The 17,881-nt window shown below is 38.8% G+C and overlaps 1 protein-coding gene across 2 annotated transcripts in view; it reads right to left on the reverse strand.

Moving 5' to 3' along the window:
- Nucleotides 1–17,881, reverse strand: part of ighmbp2 (immunoglobulin mu DNA binding protein 2) — an 81,641-nt gene that overhangs the window by 54,020 nt on the left and 9,740 nt on the right. For both annotated transcript variants that reach the window (XM_060838429.1, XM_060838430.1), the window contains exons 2-6: nt 17,306–17,384; nt 13,365–13,534; nt 3,105–3,300; nt 498–598; nt 19–182 (exon numbers count right to left, since the gene is read on the reverse strand). In XM_060838429.1, coding sequence (XP_060694412.1) covers nt 19–182; nt 498–598; nt 3,105–3,300; nt 13,365–13,534; nt 17,306–17,376 — 702 coding nt within the window. In that variant the 5' untranslated portion in view covers nt 17,377–17,384. The remainder of the gene's footprint in view (nt 1–18; nt 183–497; nt 599–3,104; nt 3,301–13,364; nt 13,535–17,305; nt 17,385–17,881) is intronic.

The following is a 17,881-nucleotide window of genomic DNA, read 5'->3' on the forward strand; positions in this document are numbered from 1 at the left end:
TATCAATCATTGGCTTACCTTCAGACCTTGCTTTATAGCCTGTAGAATTATTTCCACAATTGTGGTTGTCTTTCCAGTACCAGGAGGCCCATGGATAATTGCAACTTCCTTCTGTGAGAGTGCAAAATGTATTGCTTCTCTTTGAGAGTCATCCAGGCTAGGATTGTACAGTTCTGGGATTTCTTAAGGAAAACAAACCAGGAACAAACGTTTCTTAAAGGAAATAAATCACATTAACACTATAGTTGCTATGTATGTACAACACAAAAAAAAAAGAGAATGCACTCCCACTGAATACAGAATTCCTGACTACATTTTCCTACAGAAAATAGTCAGTCACCAACACTTCTATATTGAAAAACAAAACTGGTCACAATAGTCAAAGTGAACATATACTTTATACGTTCGCGATGACTCTATATTGTAAAGTTACAATTAAGTCTTCATTTTCAAATATCAGAATAACGAACAAATGATGTGCAAGAAATTGATCTTACTTAGAATTTCTGAGGGAGAACTTGGCTCAGAAGTGCCAAACAGGATGTCGATGAGCTTAGAAACAGGTCCAGCATGATACTGGCTCAAGGCCTTTAAAGCACTGAAATAAATAATAAATGAACAAAACAAGTGAGTGCAACTTCGATGAAGTCAGACCTTCATATACACAAGTACGAAGCATGAAATAAAAACACTAATTAAAAAGGATCATGGGCCTAACTATTTACAAGGTGCAATACACAGAAGAGTCACTTTGTAAGAAAAGGATGTGCATAACTTGCAATAACATGCTTGTCACTGCTATTGAAAGAAGAGGGAGGCAACATAACACTAAAAGGAAAAAATAAACAAGACTGCGTGAAAGTACAGATTCTAAGAGTGGGAGAACTACAGTGAAGAAGAAAGGAAGCCAAATCGCATAGACCTGCAACAAGGGTATGTGAGAAGGAACTTGCAAGGGATACAAAATCAACATCAACAGTCACGATACTACAAACAAAAAACTGGGAAATACTGGGAATAACTACTTATAAAAGGACTTTGCATCAGTGTTTACAATGGAGAAAGATAAACAGATGCCTGACATTTTCAGGATATTAGAACCTGGGAAACAGATTCACTGAAAATAACATAAGTTTTAAAAAAGTAATGAAGAAAATTAAGATACTAAAAAAGGATAAATCTCCATGACCAGATAATTCCCATACCAGGTTTAAACATAAGTAAATGTGAACAGTGCCTCAACTACGAACTTCCAAACAACTTTTGACTCAGAAGCCATTTGTTTAGATTGAAAAATTGCATGTCACTCCGCTATTTAAGAGAACAGTGAAACAGAGAAACCAAGGAATTACAGACTAGTTATCTTTCATTTGTTTATGGGCATCACTGATATCAACAACATTCAAAGCCTATTCCTAATTGCCTTCAAGAAGGCACTGACAAGGTGGCACTTGAACCACTGTAATAATTGTGGAGGCCAACCCTTGGCACTGTTATGGGACGAGATGTTGGATCTTGGCCCAGCAATTATGAAGGAGTCATGATATTGTCCAAGTCAGAATACTGTGCAACTTGAAAGGAATTTGCCATAGTGGTATCTCAATACTTAGATTAGATTAGATTACTTACAGTGTGGAAACAGGCCCTTCGGCCCAACAAGTCCACACCGACCCGCCGAAGCGCAACCCACCCATACCCCTACATTTACCCCCTACCTAACACATGGCCAATTCACCTGACCCGCACATCTTTGTGATTGTGGGAGGAAACCGGAGCACCCGGAGGAAACCCACGCAGACATGGGGAGAACGTACAAACTCCACACAGTCAGTTGCCTGAGTCAGGAATTGAACCCGGGTCTCAGGCGCTGTGAGGCAGCAGTGCTAACCACTGTGCCACCGTGCCGCCCACTGTTGCTGCCTTTATCCTTCTAGGTGGTAAACGTATTCTAAAAGTCTGAAACGTTGTTGAAGGAGCCACAGCTAGTTCCAGCAGTGCACCTTTAATTGCACACACTGTTGCCAATGGACCTTTTGTGAATAAAACTAAAGTTTAAGTTGGTAGAACAAGTGCCAACGATTGAGGCTGCTTAGGCCTGTTACGTGACTGTTGTTGGACCTACACACAATTAGACAAGTATAGTATTCCATGACAATCCTGACTCATAACCTATAGATGATGGACAGAATTTGGGGAATCAGGACACAATTACTCATAACAAAATCTGCAGCTTCCAACCTGCTCTTATATCTGCAGCTAGTCCAAATTCAGTTTTTGTTCATTAATAACCCCAAGGATATTGACAACAATGCCACTGATTGTCAAGTGAAATTGGTTAAATGCTGTCTAGTTATAGATAATCATTCATATCATACAAGTGCCACTAATGTCAGCCTAAATCAATCATCAGGAAATTAATGAAGCCTGTAATTATGTACAGAGCGACTGAACAATTTGAAAATTTGCAGACGATTAAAGACTGGCATGGATTTAAAGGTCGTAACTGATAAACCTGACTGAATGCTTTCAAGAGGTGGCTAAATCAGTGGAATGTCTATGGACCTTTTAAAATGAAGTTCCTGAATTAATTCAATAATATACCTCAAGTGAAAATTTGCTACAATTGAAACTCAAAGAATGGAGGTTAAATTATGGACCTGGTTAGGCAATTTCTAGATCTAAATTACAAGACATTACGGGCCACATGGAACTCAGTCAAAGATCAATTGGATCTACTTGTTTGGTGGAACAAGCGTGAAGGCTGAATGGTCTAGTGCCTAATCCATGTGTCTCTATGAAATCAGAATTTTCTGCAGGCAGATTAAATCTCATTGTACTAATATAGGGATGTTCTGCAATCTGCACGTGCATGTCCAAATAAATTGCCATAAAAGTGGTCATTGATTTCCATTTCTCCAAGCATGTATGGAGTATGAACAAGGTTAGAAACTAACCAAATCCAATGAGAAAAATATAATATAGTGCAAATGGTGTCAGCATTGCATATATCTTTGATTTATTTATTAGATATCTAACTTCAATTTTTTTAAACTTAAAAACACATCAATGCATTCACCTCTCAAGTCAAAATGATTCATGCTTACCGTGTCAATCTTTTGTATGTTACATCGTTAGCGAGTTTCAGAAGTGTAAAGGAAGAGCCAGTGTCGAAGTTTAACTGATCACTGGGTTCATCAAAAGCTACAGTGATAGAGTTTTGTGTGATGCGCGTCACAATGCCAGATGCAAGTTGGTCCAATGAAGTGGAGCCTTGGCTGTCATACAGACCCACAATATCCCCTGAACAATAACAAGAGAGAAAGTTAATGGATTTTCATCCCCCTTACATAGACGTTACGATTTCAACACTAAAGAAATGTTATGCTAGCAGATGTGAGAAAGTCTATAGCCTTAAAACTTGTCTTTAAACATTTAGACTAAGATGTAATGCTGAATTATAGAACACATTTACTGCACTAGAAAACAGACAGGCAGGAAGGCTCAAAAAAAAAAGGGGGAGTATCAAAAAATGCAGATGATAGGGATATCTGGACTCACCAAGTGATAACAGGATGCTGTGAGGCAATTAAGAACATGTGCCTTAGCATCAGTGAATCTGTGTGAACAGGATATCAAGTGATAACATTCACAGCCATCCCCTTAGGAAATTAATGACTGTTTATTCTGACCCTGAAACAAAACTCGGTACTGTCAAAAGCTTTGTAATTAGCGGTCAGATGCTGTTAGTTATAATGGATTCTTATTACCACTTGCAAATGGGGCAGACACAGAGGAAAAAGAATCTTTGCTGACTTGAGAGTTCAAAAAGACATGAGAGAGAGAGAGAGAGAGAAAGAGAGAGAGAGAGAGAGAGACCATTTTAGTGCTGAGGTTGTTGAAGCCAGTAGAAAATTAACACTTATCTGCTATGGATTGAATTTAATTGCATTTTGGGACTTTCTGATGATATTGAGTAGCCATTATATTGAATATAAACTCTGTAAAAGTTAATATTGATAAAGCCTTGACTTACTTGCTGTTCTTACAGACCACTCTACAGACCTTACAGACTGCTCCATTGTCAATTCTAACTAATCAGATCTTACATCTTATTTGAATTATATGACAAACTTGAAAAGAAGGCATGTTTAATTCAAGACTAATGGGTGTAACTCTAGATAAGATGAAAGACAAATGTCCCCTAATGAAATAATAAGTCTGTACCCGAATTATGATAAACAATTAAGGGAAATATCAGCCGCAGCTGCTCAACAAAATTAGGATTGGCCTCCAGCAGGCACACATGATTTAACTCTACTCATGAAAACTGAACAAGGGATTTGGAGAAAAAAAGAACGAGGAGTAAGCAGAAAGAAGCCATATCAGTGTGGGGAAAAGTAGCTAGGGAAAAATGGGAAAAATCCATGCAATCATCATGGAGGCAAAACTGCATTAAACAGGGAATTATTCCATTAACTGAGGAAGGATCTGAATTAGATTGGACAGAACTAAAATGCAAATGTGAAGTATATTTGGAATTGGAAAGCAGAATTGGAATTGGCTAGAGAAAAAAAAAGGAAAGCAAAGATTTAGAACCCAAGCTGAAACGTCAGTGGCCCCAATGAAAAGGAAAACCGGTGAATAAGAACTGGCTTCAGCCACACAAGACAAGATGAATGACAGAGTCTGTTCCTTACACTCCACCCTCCCCTCTCCCAAAGACCCATAAAGAATCCTGATCCATCTGTGAATGAGAAATGGGATTCTGATTTGGAGACGGAAATATTTTATGCCTCTTCTCCTGTCAGCCTGCCTTTTCAAAACTCACCCACAGTACAGCCAAAGTGAACATACTTCATAAAACAATAATCACCTGAACCCCCCCTTCCTCCCTATTCTGAGGACCAATGTGTTGAGGCCCATGCCCTTCCCCCAACGAATCATTTGTCACTGTGTTAGGAGTGTTACAATTGCACTGATGATTGAACTTAAGGCCACTGATTTTGATCAAATCTAACTACTGCTTTTAAAATCAATTTGTACTCTTTAACCAGACGGTGAAAGAAAATGATGCATTGCTGAAAGAACCAAAATCTTGCTAGTTTTTCAAAAGAAAAGTATTTCAGTTCAACTTTAAAACAACCAGAAGTGCAAGTCAAATTCAAACTAATACAATTTAAAATTCCGCTTAGAAGGATTAAGCCACCGTACAGGTTGACACTTACAACTCTGCCCCCTAATTAGTACTTACAGACTGCCTATGGCATTCTACTGGTACCACATTTAATTCATTCAAGATGAAAGTACACGTGACTTCTACATGATTATTTCAAAACTGCACCCAGATTCTCCCAGCCATCCATACTATGGGATTGGTTGCCGCTAATATAACTTTACATCAAAATGTAAAAGTCTGTACCTTCCATTCTGCAGTATGCTTGCTTACTTCTAAACATAATCCACTCAGAATCCATTTCTCTCCTGAAATACTGCTCTAACATTAACCCCGTTACATTCCTGCAGGAAGAACCTCTTGAACTATCTGATCCTCCCCATGATTGTGGTCTCATAAAATTACCTTGTTACTAAACCACGTACTGATCTTACCAATCAGGCCCTTGCTCACCCAGACCTTACACTTTGTGTCGATGGTTCTTCTTCTATCTCTCCAGCGGGCAAACGTATGTCGGGATGTCATTGTCACTTTATCCCAGACACTAGAAACTTATTCTATCGACCCACCCTGTTCCACCCAGCAAGCTGAACTCATTGCTCTCACCCGTGCCTGTATACTTGCTAAAAGAAAGTCAGCTAATATCTATACTGGTTCCCACTACACCTTTGGATGTGCCAATAATTTTGTCCAACTTTGGCAGCAGTGTGGCTTCCTTAGCTCATCAGGAACCCTCATCCTCAATGCTATCTGTGTTGCTAATCTCCTCAGTGCTATTCAACTTGCCCCTCAACTGGCAATTACCAAATGTTCTGCTCACTCCTCTGATGCTTCCAATGTCACAAAAGGCAACAACGTTGCTGACACAGCTGCTAAGAAAGCGGCTCTTGAGCAAAAAGACATGTTACTCAAATGACAAATAGGAAACCAAAGAGAGACTCTCCTATTTCCTCTTCTGACACCCCGACCATGCCTGACCTAGAGCAAATACGGACCAGTCGGGGCGCCTCTGATGAGGAAAGACAAAGACGGATGAACCATTGTTGTTATGTAAATAGTTATAATAAGCTGCCCGACTCACTTTTGCTTATTCTAGTTGATTATGTTCATACACATACACATGTAGGTAAGGAGGGAATGGTGGTCAGAATTCTTCAAACTTGGTGGAATTCTCACTTGCAAGAAAAAGCAAAGCAAGCAGCTGCAAATTGCCTAATTTGTCAAAAGCATAATCCCAGGAAAAGAGTAAAGTGTCCACCAGGTGAAACTCACTTACCAAGTGCACCTTTTGATACTATTCAGTTAGATTTTATAGAGTTACCTAGATGTCACTGTTATAAGTCGATGTATTTAGTAAATGGATTGAAGCTTATCCCTGTTCTGACTGCACAGCAACAGCAACTTGTAAAATTCTACTAAGGGAAATCAAAGCCAGATTTGGAATACCAGTAACAGGTCTCTTCTGATAATGGCCTCCACTTTTGTGCGGAGTTAAACAAAGAACTATGTAAAAGCTTGAACATGAATCAAAAATTCCATTGTGCCAACCATCCCCAAGCAGCGGGAATTATAGAAAGAGCCAATGGTACCCTAAAAGGTCAGCTAAGCAAATTGGTAGAAGAAACAGGCCTTAATTGGCTGCAACTACTCCCAACTGCGCTTTTTAACATGAGAACCATGACACAGAAAAAGTCGGAATTCTCAGCAGCTGAACTGGTATATAGAAAGCCCGTAAGGACTCCTTGGTCTGCACCATTAACTGCTGTTGATGTGCATGTCATGGCAGAAGAGATGCACAGGTACCTGATTAAGCTAACCTTACAGATTGCAGTATTGAGAACATAGTACTGAAATCACCAAACCCTAAGGCACCTATTGCCATGAGACTGACCTTCACGATGGAATCCTCTCCTATCCAACCTACCACCACTGACAGAAATGACTTTACACATTTCCTCTATTCAGTAGCTATAGTAATTAACAAGACAAGCTGGAAAGATGAAGAAAGACCAAAAATACTATGCACTCCCAATCCTCCTCCTGTTACTAATGGTTTTTTTATTCAAGCTAAACCCCCTGTTCCATGTGTTATCTGCTCATTCTTCCATCATTCTGATGTCTGTACCGCCTTTCACCCTCCACCATGAAATGGCTGAAGTAGATGATGAATGGAATGCCCACCAACAGATGAATCAGTATGGAACAAAACGTAGAGGAAAAACAAAACTTACACAACATCTTCCATCAACAATCCTGGTGGTCCAGGTTGCTGGGAGTCTTATTCCTGGTTGAGGTGTTGAGATGGCCCTAGATCAGATAAGTGACCTGCCTTTGATATCGAAAAACTTGCCAACTCGACTGAGACACTTTGAGACTGGTGAACGAAGAGTTACAGGAGACTCAGATGATGACACTTCAGAATCAGCTAGTGCTAGATTTCCTCCTTGCTAAAGGAGGCGCTTGTTCAGTCATTGGCCTGCACTGTTGCACATACATAGATGATTTCTCAAAAGACATTTTGGACAACACAGATGTTTTCAACAAAACGGGTCAAGACGCAGGGAAGGTACCTGCCCCACCATCATCCGATTCATGTGGATGGAGTTTTACTTGCTGGCTATGTGGCTGTGCAGATGGACATGTGGGACGTACCGATAATCCTTGGTCTCATCTTGGAATATACATTGTTGTCTGCTTATGCATGAAATGGACCGTACATTGCTTTACACCTAAGCCAAAGAGGAATCTGATTAACCGATCCCTGGCTCCCCCTCTTCCTCCATGCCCGAACTCCCATGCTGAAATCCAGTATTTTTCAGACTCTGCTCCTCCGGATGATGACTCGCCAGAGGAGGCACTTGACCTATTAATACAAATCAACTGAATGGACTAATTATACTTGTATGAGCCAGGTAGTTGTCATGAAATGACAAAAAAAGGGGGGAAATGAGAAAGTCTATAGCCTTAAAACTTGTCTTTAAACATTTAGACTAAAATGTAATGCTGAATTAGAGAACACATTTGCTGCACTAGAAAATATACAGGCAGGAAAGCTCAGAAAAAAGGGGGAATCTCAAAGAATGCAGATGATAGGGACATCTGGGCTCGCCAAGTGATAACAGGATGCTGTAAGGCAATTAAGAATATGTGCCTTAGCATCAGTGAATCTGTGTGATCAGGATATCAAGTGATAACATTCACAGCCATTCCCTTGTGAAAGTAATGACTGATTCTGACCCGGAAATAAAACTCGGTACTATCAAAAGCTTTGTAGTTAACGATCAGATGCTGTTAATTATAATGGATTCATGTAACCCCTTGCAAGTGGGGCAGACACAGAGAGGAAAAGAATCTTTGCTGACTTGAGAGTTCAAAAGGACACGAGAGAGAGAGAGAGGACGAGAGAGAGAGAGAGAGACCATTTTAGTGCTGAGGTTGTTGAAACCAGGAGAAAATGAACACTCAGTGCTTATCTGCTATGAATTGAATTTAATTGCATTTTGGGACTTTCTGATGATATTGAGTAGCCATTACCAGTTACTGAAAATAAACTCTTTAAAAATTATTATTGATGAAGCCTTAACTTACTTGCTGTTCTTGCAGACCACTCTACAGACCTTATAGACTGCTCCACTGTCAATTCTAACTATTCAGATCTTATGTCTTATTTGAATTTGAATGACAAACTTGAAAAGAAGGCATGTTTAATTTGTGACTAATTAATAATTTTAAATATAACCTTGCAGTAACATTTCAACCATAGGTACAGAATGATTCTATGCTTAAGATAAAAGGCAGGAATCTGCTCCCAGCTTAAAATTATTCTAAACTTAACATTGAAGAGATTCTGACACAATCTGTCGGGAAGCCATTTCGTAAGACACTGATATCAGACATGCGAGCTGTGCAAGGTTACCTTATGACATCTCCCACTTAATTTAGGCTGGTAGTTCTTTATAGGAAATTATCTCGCCAGCAGATGCCTAACTCAGCTGGATTTGTTTTTCCCACCTGATGGATAGCTCAAGGGCTGTAGAAGTGATCAGTCAAGCGCACACAGATCTGTCAATTAGCTTTTCTTCTTTACGAATTATTGTCTTTCACCATAATCTATCTAATTAAGAACACGCAATGTTTTGTAAACTTTTGTATGAGTACATCAGAGTAGCCTGCTGGGGCACTTGAAGAGCTGGTACCCTACTCTCCTAGGTTATTATACCCTAGTTAGTTTAGCTTATAGGTATCAGTGTTATGTTGTAACAGTGATGCTATTGGTAAATAAAGAGAATAACTAAAATTAAACTAAACTGTAAGAAGTTGTTATTCCAGACTTCCAAAGAGTATGATCTCCGGGATGAACCAAGAGAGAGGCTTTACAGGCCTGAGTCCACAAGGGATTCCCTGGGCCGTCTCAAATCTGTACTTTAACAGACGTACACCACGTGGACTGCAACTGCTCAAGAAAGTGGCTCAACAGTACTACCTTCTCAAGAATAATTAGAAATATTTAAAATGTTGGTTAAAGCATTACAATGAAGAACTAACAACGGCAAGAGCACACTGAGTGCACCATAGGTGTAAGTGTACAAGTCAATCTTTGAAGCCCTCAAACATTGTTCCAAAAATAAATGGAGTCAACCTACATGCACAGTACAAATTACGTGTCTCTGGTGTGGATGGTCACAATTTTGAAATGTGGGGAATTGGTGATTTGCATTAACGTCACATAATTTAGTTAATAAATTGATTGTGTAAACATACCTTTAATCACAATGAAATAACTCTGAGATGCATCAAAAGTTCAGTGCCTTCTGTACCTGAAGAGTTTATCAAATTCCTTGACTGATTGTAGAGAGGGCATTATTTTGAGAATGTCACTCTAGATCAGATTTAGCATTTTCAATTTCAGAATTAGCCTCCACAAGAAATCACCACCTTCTCCATCTACCGAACTGGATATTTTGCCTTTTTGAACAATCCATTGACAGCTTGTGAGATAACAGCATCAAAACACAAAACATCAAGTGGATGGCATTTCCAATCTTGTGAAGGTTTTTTTCCTTCATCAACTACCCAATGTGATGTGAACCTGATCCTTAAATGGCTTATCAAAGTACTCATCCAAAGGCTGAAGTACCCTTGATGTAAATGCAAAGCGGGTCCTGTTTCTTCGCAGGAATTTCTGAATCTCATGAATTGTATGGAATCCAAACATGTCCCAGATCAATAAGCTTCATTCTTTATGTGGTCAACTCAGATGCCTATTCCATAGTTTGTTGAACCATAAGTCTATTCTAGTTTCATCCACCCAAATGTTGTCATAGAGATTATTTCTCCTCATTGGGTTAATGGACTGGAAGTCAAGTCCTGCTATTCGAAGAGTCGTGGCTGATCAGAAGACTGCTTCTCAACCTTGTTTTTCGAGATGCTTTCACTAGTTTGTAGGAGGCACAGAGTGACTGCTTGACACATTTATTAAGATGACATATTAATTAAAGAGTTACAGCTTACAGAAACCATACAGAAGGAATGATTAAGCCTGAAGAAAACCAATTTAATTGGTTTTTACTGCAGAGAACAGATACAGCTCATGAGCTTGCGGAGAACTGATAGCTTTTTACTATCTTGTCCACAATTCAAACTGTTCAGCTAGTTGTTGGTAGGCAAAAGCCATCAATAACTGGTCACTATTAGCAACTTGCTGCCACCTGAATTTCCATTTGTACACCTGCCTTCTGCACGTCATCGACAGGTCATTCTGCTATAACGTGCATTTCAATAACATGAATTTGCTATAACACAATTTATGAATTGGGGGTCACTGTTTCTAAAGCACAAACATTTAAAGTGTGCATTGGTTATAACATAATTCTGGCCCCATTAGTTTAAATGGTGCTACTATTACGTGATTTTCTTATAATCAGGATTGCACTAGAACGGAACTACCACATAATAGCAGAACTGACTGTACTACAGCATGAATTAGCAGTTGTGTTAACAGTACTTGCAATAAGTGTCAGGTTTTTGCTTTCCAAAACTGCAGCAATCCCTCACCAATCCTTGCTTTATAAAACTGCCCTTTTTCCAATTCAGTCCACAGTTCAAAACTACATAAAAATAAAAAGACAATCTTTGCAAGATGCACAAAATGATTTTCAGCGTGATTCAACAATTTCAAATTACCACAGATTTTAATTTCATTCCATCTGCCCTAATAGGCTTCTATCACCATAATTAATCTTGTCCTCTCACATCCTTGACTTTCGGAGAGCTTTTCCAAATATTTCCAGATCAAAATCATAGGCAATCCATTGCTGGTAACTCAAGTGCACTCATAGTTTTGTTGATGTCTGACAGGAACCTTTGCAAAGTTTTGGCAGACTTACTTTAATAGTCTCTGAACGATCTTGGTCTTTTATCACACCACTAGATATTTTAGTCCATAAATCAGTTACACCTACTAGCTAGCAGTTCGCTATCTTGGCAGGACTCAGTGCTTGATTTGGCTTATTTAAGTATGTATACATTCACTGCACTTCTGGCGATAATAAAACCTAATGATCTTGGAGGCACGATTCCAATACAAACTTTATAAGATCTAGACAATGGCCGGTTGCTGTTCTCATAGTGTATTTGGACTTGAGTACTGATCTTCTTCCAGGGATGTACAACCCCTGCTTCCATTTTCACAAAGTTTTTGACTAACACTGACTTTCCTCACTATGGCACTGTTAAATGACGAGTTAGCAAATGTTAAGAATAATAGCTTGAATCATATTTAATTTATTTTCTTGGAAAATTATCTCCATTGTTTAGGCATATGTTCTGCGTTGGCTTGTCTTAAATTCCAAAACATCTTCACAATTCATTCCATATCACCTGCTCAATGCCTAGCATCCAGTTGGAAGTTAAACCTGCAATTGCGAGGCAAAGACATTGAGGCTAGCTACGAATTTGGATATGTTTTGTTGTAGCTGAAAAGCAGGGATCAACACCATTTTTAGGCAAAAGTACAGTTTTAGGGGCCATAATGGTGGAGTCATTTTACACATCAGGTCAACTCATGCACCATGATCTACTGTAGCTAAGATTAACATTATTACAATCGAAAACATTCATTGTGGCAAAAAAAGTACAGATTTCAATATGCTGCACAAGCTTTATATTATAGGAAGGATATTATTAAGTTGTATAGGGTTCAGAAGAGATTTACCAGGATGTTGCCTAGTATGTAAGGTCCGGAGTTATAAAGAAAGGCTGGATAAGCTGGGACTTTTTTCAATGAAGCATAGGAGGTTGAGGCGCAACCTGATACAAGTTTACAAAATAATGAGAGGTATAGATAGAGTTGATGGTAGCTGTCTTTTCCCTAGTATGGGGAATTTCAAAACTACAGGGCACATTTTTAAGGTGAGAGGAGAGAGATTTAAAAAAGACATGGGGGCAAATTTTTTTTTTTTACACAGGGTGGTTTACATGTGGAATGAACTTCCTAAGGAAGTGGTAGATGTGGGTACAATTACAATGTTTAAAAACATTTTAATAGGTACATGAATAGAAAAGGTTTGGAGGGACAAGGGTCAGGAGCAAGTAGGTGGGACTAGTTTAGTTTGGGATTATGTTTAGCATGGACTGGTTAGACCAAAGGGTTTGTTTCCCTGCTGTATGACTCTATAAGAAACTGCCAATCAATTTACAATATTTTGAACTGCAGTTTCTACTCATCTTTCTGGCACAGTAGTAAACACGTAGGTTCAATCTCCATTCTGCTAAGTTTCTGATCACAAGGTTACAGGAGGGAAACTAAGTAGCGCCCTGGTATCTGTTTCTCCATGGGAAAAGGGGAAAAATATGTCATTATGTCAATTTTATTGTCATAGAGAACCGTGCCGACACACTGGGTTTATTGAAAATCATGTGACTGAAATAAATAAAAGCTTTCTCAATGCAAGCATACATTAAATGTGGCTTGAAAGAAGTGACTGGGGGCTGCAAGAACTAGAAATCAGTGGTAGGTTTGACCATTTGCCTCAGTGTGAAATCTGAAAAACACATTGAAAATCTGGCCTAAAGCTGCCAGTCTTGAAATTTCCGAGGAAAGATCAGTAAGAGAAGTCAGCTATTGTACATTCTACATGATACACTGGCATTGCAATGAATGGAACAGCATTAAAAAACAAATCTCACAGACCAGAGCTGAAGTTATTGCTGGGTAGGGCTGCACTGGCCTCAAACTTTCTTGGTTCAAAGCTAACAACAAAGCGTCCATACAGTCCGGTTCTCTGGCTTGATACTTGCAGCTTTAGCAGGCAGACCCCTCGTCGCTGGAGTTCTTTAACAGAGACGTTTTCCTGCCAAGCCCTTAAAACAACCAGATAAAGACAATGCTATTTTTTAGTCACCTTGAATTTGTAATACACTCTTTAAATAGTAAAATGTTCCGGAGTGCTTCCTACAAAGTACAGAAGCACAGAAACATATGGATATCAAAATCAACATAAAACATTTTTACAATTATATTTGGAAAGCAGTGGGTGGTCTGATGGGGATTTTAATGGAAATAGATGAGAACTTTATAGAAGCCATAACTACAATCTTTCATGGTTCTCTCAATCTGGAAACTGTCCCTTTTCATTGAAAAATTGTACACATTATTCTGCCATTTAGGAAAGATGACAGGGGAAACCAGGGAATTAAAGACCAGTTAACCTAATATCTGTTTCCAAAAATTACTGACTGTACATTTAAGGATAGTGTGACTTATCACCCTAACAATGTCACTGGAGCTAACCAAAGCTAAAGTTGATGGAACTGTAGTTACATGACTGGTCTGATCAGGAGACAAGCTGTGTGCCGGGTAAAGGAGAATTGGGATAATGGGCATGTGCTCCAATTAATAGAATGCACCTACTGAAACACAGCAAGGATCTGTGTTTGAGCCTCAACCAATTATTGCATACATTAATGACTTAAAAAAGGTTCAAAAATTACATGTCAAATGGTTCTGAAGACACAACGAAATAACATTGAAACCAGTGTAGGTGGAAGTGCAAAGTGACAAAAAGATATGATAGATTTAGCAAATTGTCAAATTTCAACGGTAGCAATGTGAGATGATCCAGCTTATGCCCATAAAAAGGTATTTTCATGCTCAAAACGGCAGAGATTCAAAGATATTTGGACATCCAGGTATATAAATCATTAATGGACAATATACAAAGTAATGATAAAAAAAAATCAATAGAATGCTTGAATTCTATAGGACTAGAATAGCATAGAAATCTACAACACAGGAGGCCATTCAGTCGATTGAGTGAGCTTTTTTTATTCATTCATTAGCTGGACCAGCATTTATTGGCCTTCCCTAGTTGCCCTTGAGAATCATAGAATCCCTACAGTGTGGAACCAGACCATTTGGCCCATTGATCCACACCTATCCTACAAAGAGCATCCATCCAGGCACAGCCCCCTATCCTTTCCTTGTAACCCTGCATTTCCCATGGCTACTTCACTCAGCCTGCACATCCTTAGACACAATGGCTAAGTTAGCATGGCCAATCCACCTAACCTGCACATATTTGGACTGTGGGATGAAATCGGAGCATAAAGAGGAAACTCCTGCAGACTCCAGGAGAATAAGCTAGTGTGCTGCCTTCTTGAATCACTGCAGTCCATTGCTTTGGAAAAAATTCACAATGTTGTTAGGTGGGGGAATTCCAGGACTTGGATCCAGCAGCAGTGAAGGAACAGCCATACATTTTCAGTCAGGATGGCAAGTGGCTTGATGGGGAACTTGCAGGTGGTGGTGTTCTCATGTATCTGCTACCCTTGTACTTTGAGATAAAAGTGGTCATGGGTTTGGAAGGTGCTATCTGAGGATCTGGGGCAAATTGCAGGTTGGCAAACAACCACTCAACCTAACTGTATTCTCTATGGCTGTTTAGTTTATAATATTTTAAACACATATCCGAGCACTATTTAAATATCATTATAGTTTCTCCTCTGCCATCTGTTCAAGGATTTGTCATAATACAGTATAAAGGGTTTTAGAAAGTTCTGGTTACACCTCACTTGCAGTACTGCAAGCAGGTCTGAGCACCATGTTTTAAGATCTATTGGCCTCGGAGTATGCAAAACATAGATATTTTTGGTCAGACGTATTACGGCACACACCACTGGAGCAGGTGGAACATGAACCCCAGCCTTCTGGCCCAGAGGCAGAGATCTTACCACTGTGCCATAAGTGATCCCAGACTGTGTAGTATATGCTTAGCAGCATAACAATTGGGACTCCAAAAGAAAAATAACAAGGGAAGATTATACAAACTTGAATCGTAGTTTCTGAAATTTAAGATTAAGCAGTGATCTAATTATAACTTTCAAGAAAATACAAAAAAAAATTTACATCAAAAGATTATAGATTTCTATTAACTAGTGGTATGAAGGGATATGAGCTTGAGGCAGGTATATGGAGCTTGGTCAGTGATCAGCTCCAATCTTATTAAATGGTGGAGTAGGATTGAAGTCTATGTGGCCTTCTTCTGTTATGATGACTTTATGAAAACAGAATATAGATCTGATTTTACTGCTGATAGATTAAATCAATATTGGTGTAATAGCGCAGGTACCGACTGCAATCTTAACATGTTTGCCTAAATCCAACACCACAGAAGCAGCAATTCAGTTTCATTCTGCCAACTCTGTGTGCAGTACAAGTGCCAACTATATGTAATGAGGACAAAGTGGGCTGTTTATCTCCAGTATAAATGAACCCAGAAAATATATTGCTCATGCGTTTAACAGATATCTTTAACTTATCTTCATAAGAAACACATATGTTAAAATGATTACCTCTTTTAATGTATGACACAGTAAAAGATAAAATAAATAATGCTTGTTATTTCAATGTTTTTATATAGAGTCTGGTTGCAGGTCTCACTGAGATGTCTATCAAATTAAGGGACTAATTTCATATTCCTGTTCCGACCCAGTCAAGGAAGAAAATTACAGATCTCAAGTCTTAGGCAGGTGAAGGCTGGAGTGATTGAACATCAGAAACGTGCAGGATTCCAGAGTTTGAGGAGCTCAGAGATCTCCGAAGGTTGCAGGGTAAAGTAGAGCAATTTGAAAACAAAGCTGACTATTTTAGAAAGCAGAATACCACAGATGCTGGAAATCTGAGATTAAAAATAGAAGGTGCTAGAGAAACTCAGCCAGTGTGGCAGCATCTCTTTTGAATATTACATAGTTACAGTGGTGCTGGACATGGGTTACCAAGATCAAAGAGCAAACATAGGGCTATGGGGTGAACAGAACATTCATTGCGTTAGGATATCAGTCACAGGACATTGGAAGAACTAAAGTCACACTATATTGTGCTGAACAATTTATATGACTTTAGTCTGACTAGAGAATCTCTGCTCTAAAGAATGGTTTCAAATCTAAACTGTTTAAGAACTGGAATCCCTTGTTGCAACATAAACACTCAGTCTAATTTTCAAATGAAAATGTATAGATTTTTGTTGGTGCAAACCCTTATGGCTTTCACTGTGTCAATTATCCGTTTTCCATTTCATAGCCACGCATATTTTAAGACCTCTACAGATTGCAGTACCTGTTTCATTTTATGGAGAGCATTCTATCAAATAGTACAACCCAGGGGAACACACTGCAAACTGTTCATAACTTCAGGTTTCCATGAATTTCCATGAACAATAACCCTTGCTCCCCAAACGGTTAATACCATAAACCTGCTAGTAGGCTGATTGGAAGCAGTCCCATGACAGAGTCAGATCAATATTTATTATATCCATCAAGCTGTGTATATGTGTACTTCCATCATATAAAAGATCTTCTGCATATTCTGTATATGGGGCCAGAATCAATATTAAGTCTTTTTTTTACAAATAATAAACTCATGAATATTCAACAAAGCGGTTTTGACTTAAATCAGGCAAGCCTTGGACAAAGGGTTTTATTTCCTGGAATAATTCTGTGGACGAAATTAAACTGTTGACGGTAAATTACTCAATTATTGGTTAAGTAGATAGACTGGAGTTGTGGGGTTGAGTATCACATGCTTAAACACATATTATGAGCATTAGATGAAAGGACAGTACTGAGAAAGCCTACCTGGTCTCTTCAATTTCAGCAGCTCTTTCTTCTTGTAATAGCTCCAAACTTTGAGACACAAAATTTTCCATTGTTGCAACTGTTCAAGAAATAAATAAAAGAATGTAACAACAATTAAAATTGCAAATACGACTTCAATTTAGTTCTGTGTGAGGAAAGTAAAAGGAAGTCCCCAGGTTACGAACGAGTTCCATTTTTTCCGCTGTTCATAAGTCAAATTTGTATGTAAGTTGGAACAGATACGCGCAAATTAGTCTGCCCGTTCATTTGTATGAAGCATTATAAGCAACTCGGATTCTTAAAAATAATTTTTAACTAAGAGAAGTGGAGGTTGGTTCATAAGTACGGGACATTCGTAAATCAGGCATTTGTAACCCAGGGACCTCCTGTAATAAACTTGCAGCATCTTTCATTAGAAATTTAAATGGTAAAATAAAACTTCCAAAAGTGCTTCATGAACAGAATCAAGATTGGAACGTCAATGCTATGTAAGGGAGAGTGAGATTAGGAGGTATGAACAAAAGCCTGGATCAACATATGGGCTTTCAGAAAGACTTTGAATGGGAGAGAGGTGAA

This window comes from Hemiscyllium ocellatum, chromosome 18 (genome assembly GCF_020745735.1).
Source record: "Hemiscyllium ocellatum isolate sHemOce1 chromosome 18, sHemOce1.pat.X.cur, whole genome shotgun sequence".
NCBI classification, from domain to species: Eukaryota; Metazoa; Chordata; class Chondrichthyes; order Orectolobiformes; family Hemiscylliidae; genus Hemiscyllium; species Hemiscyllium ocellatum.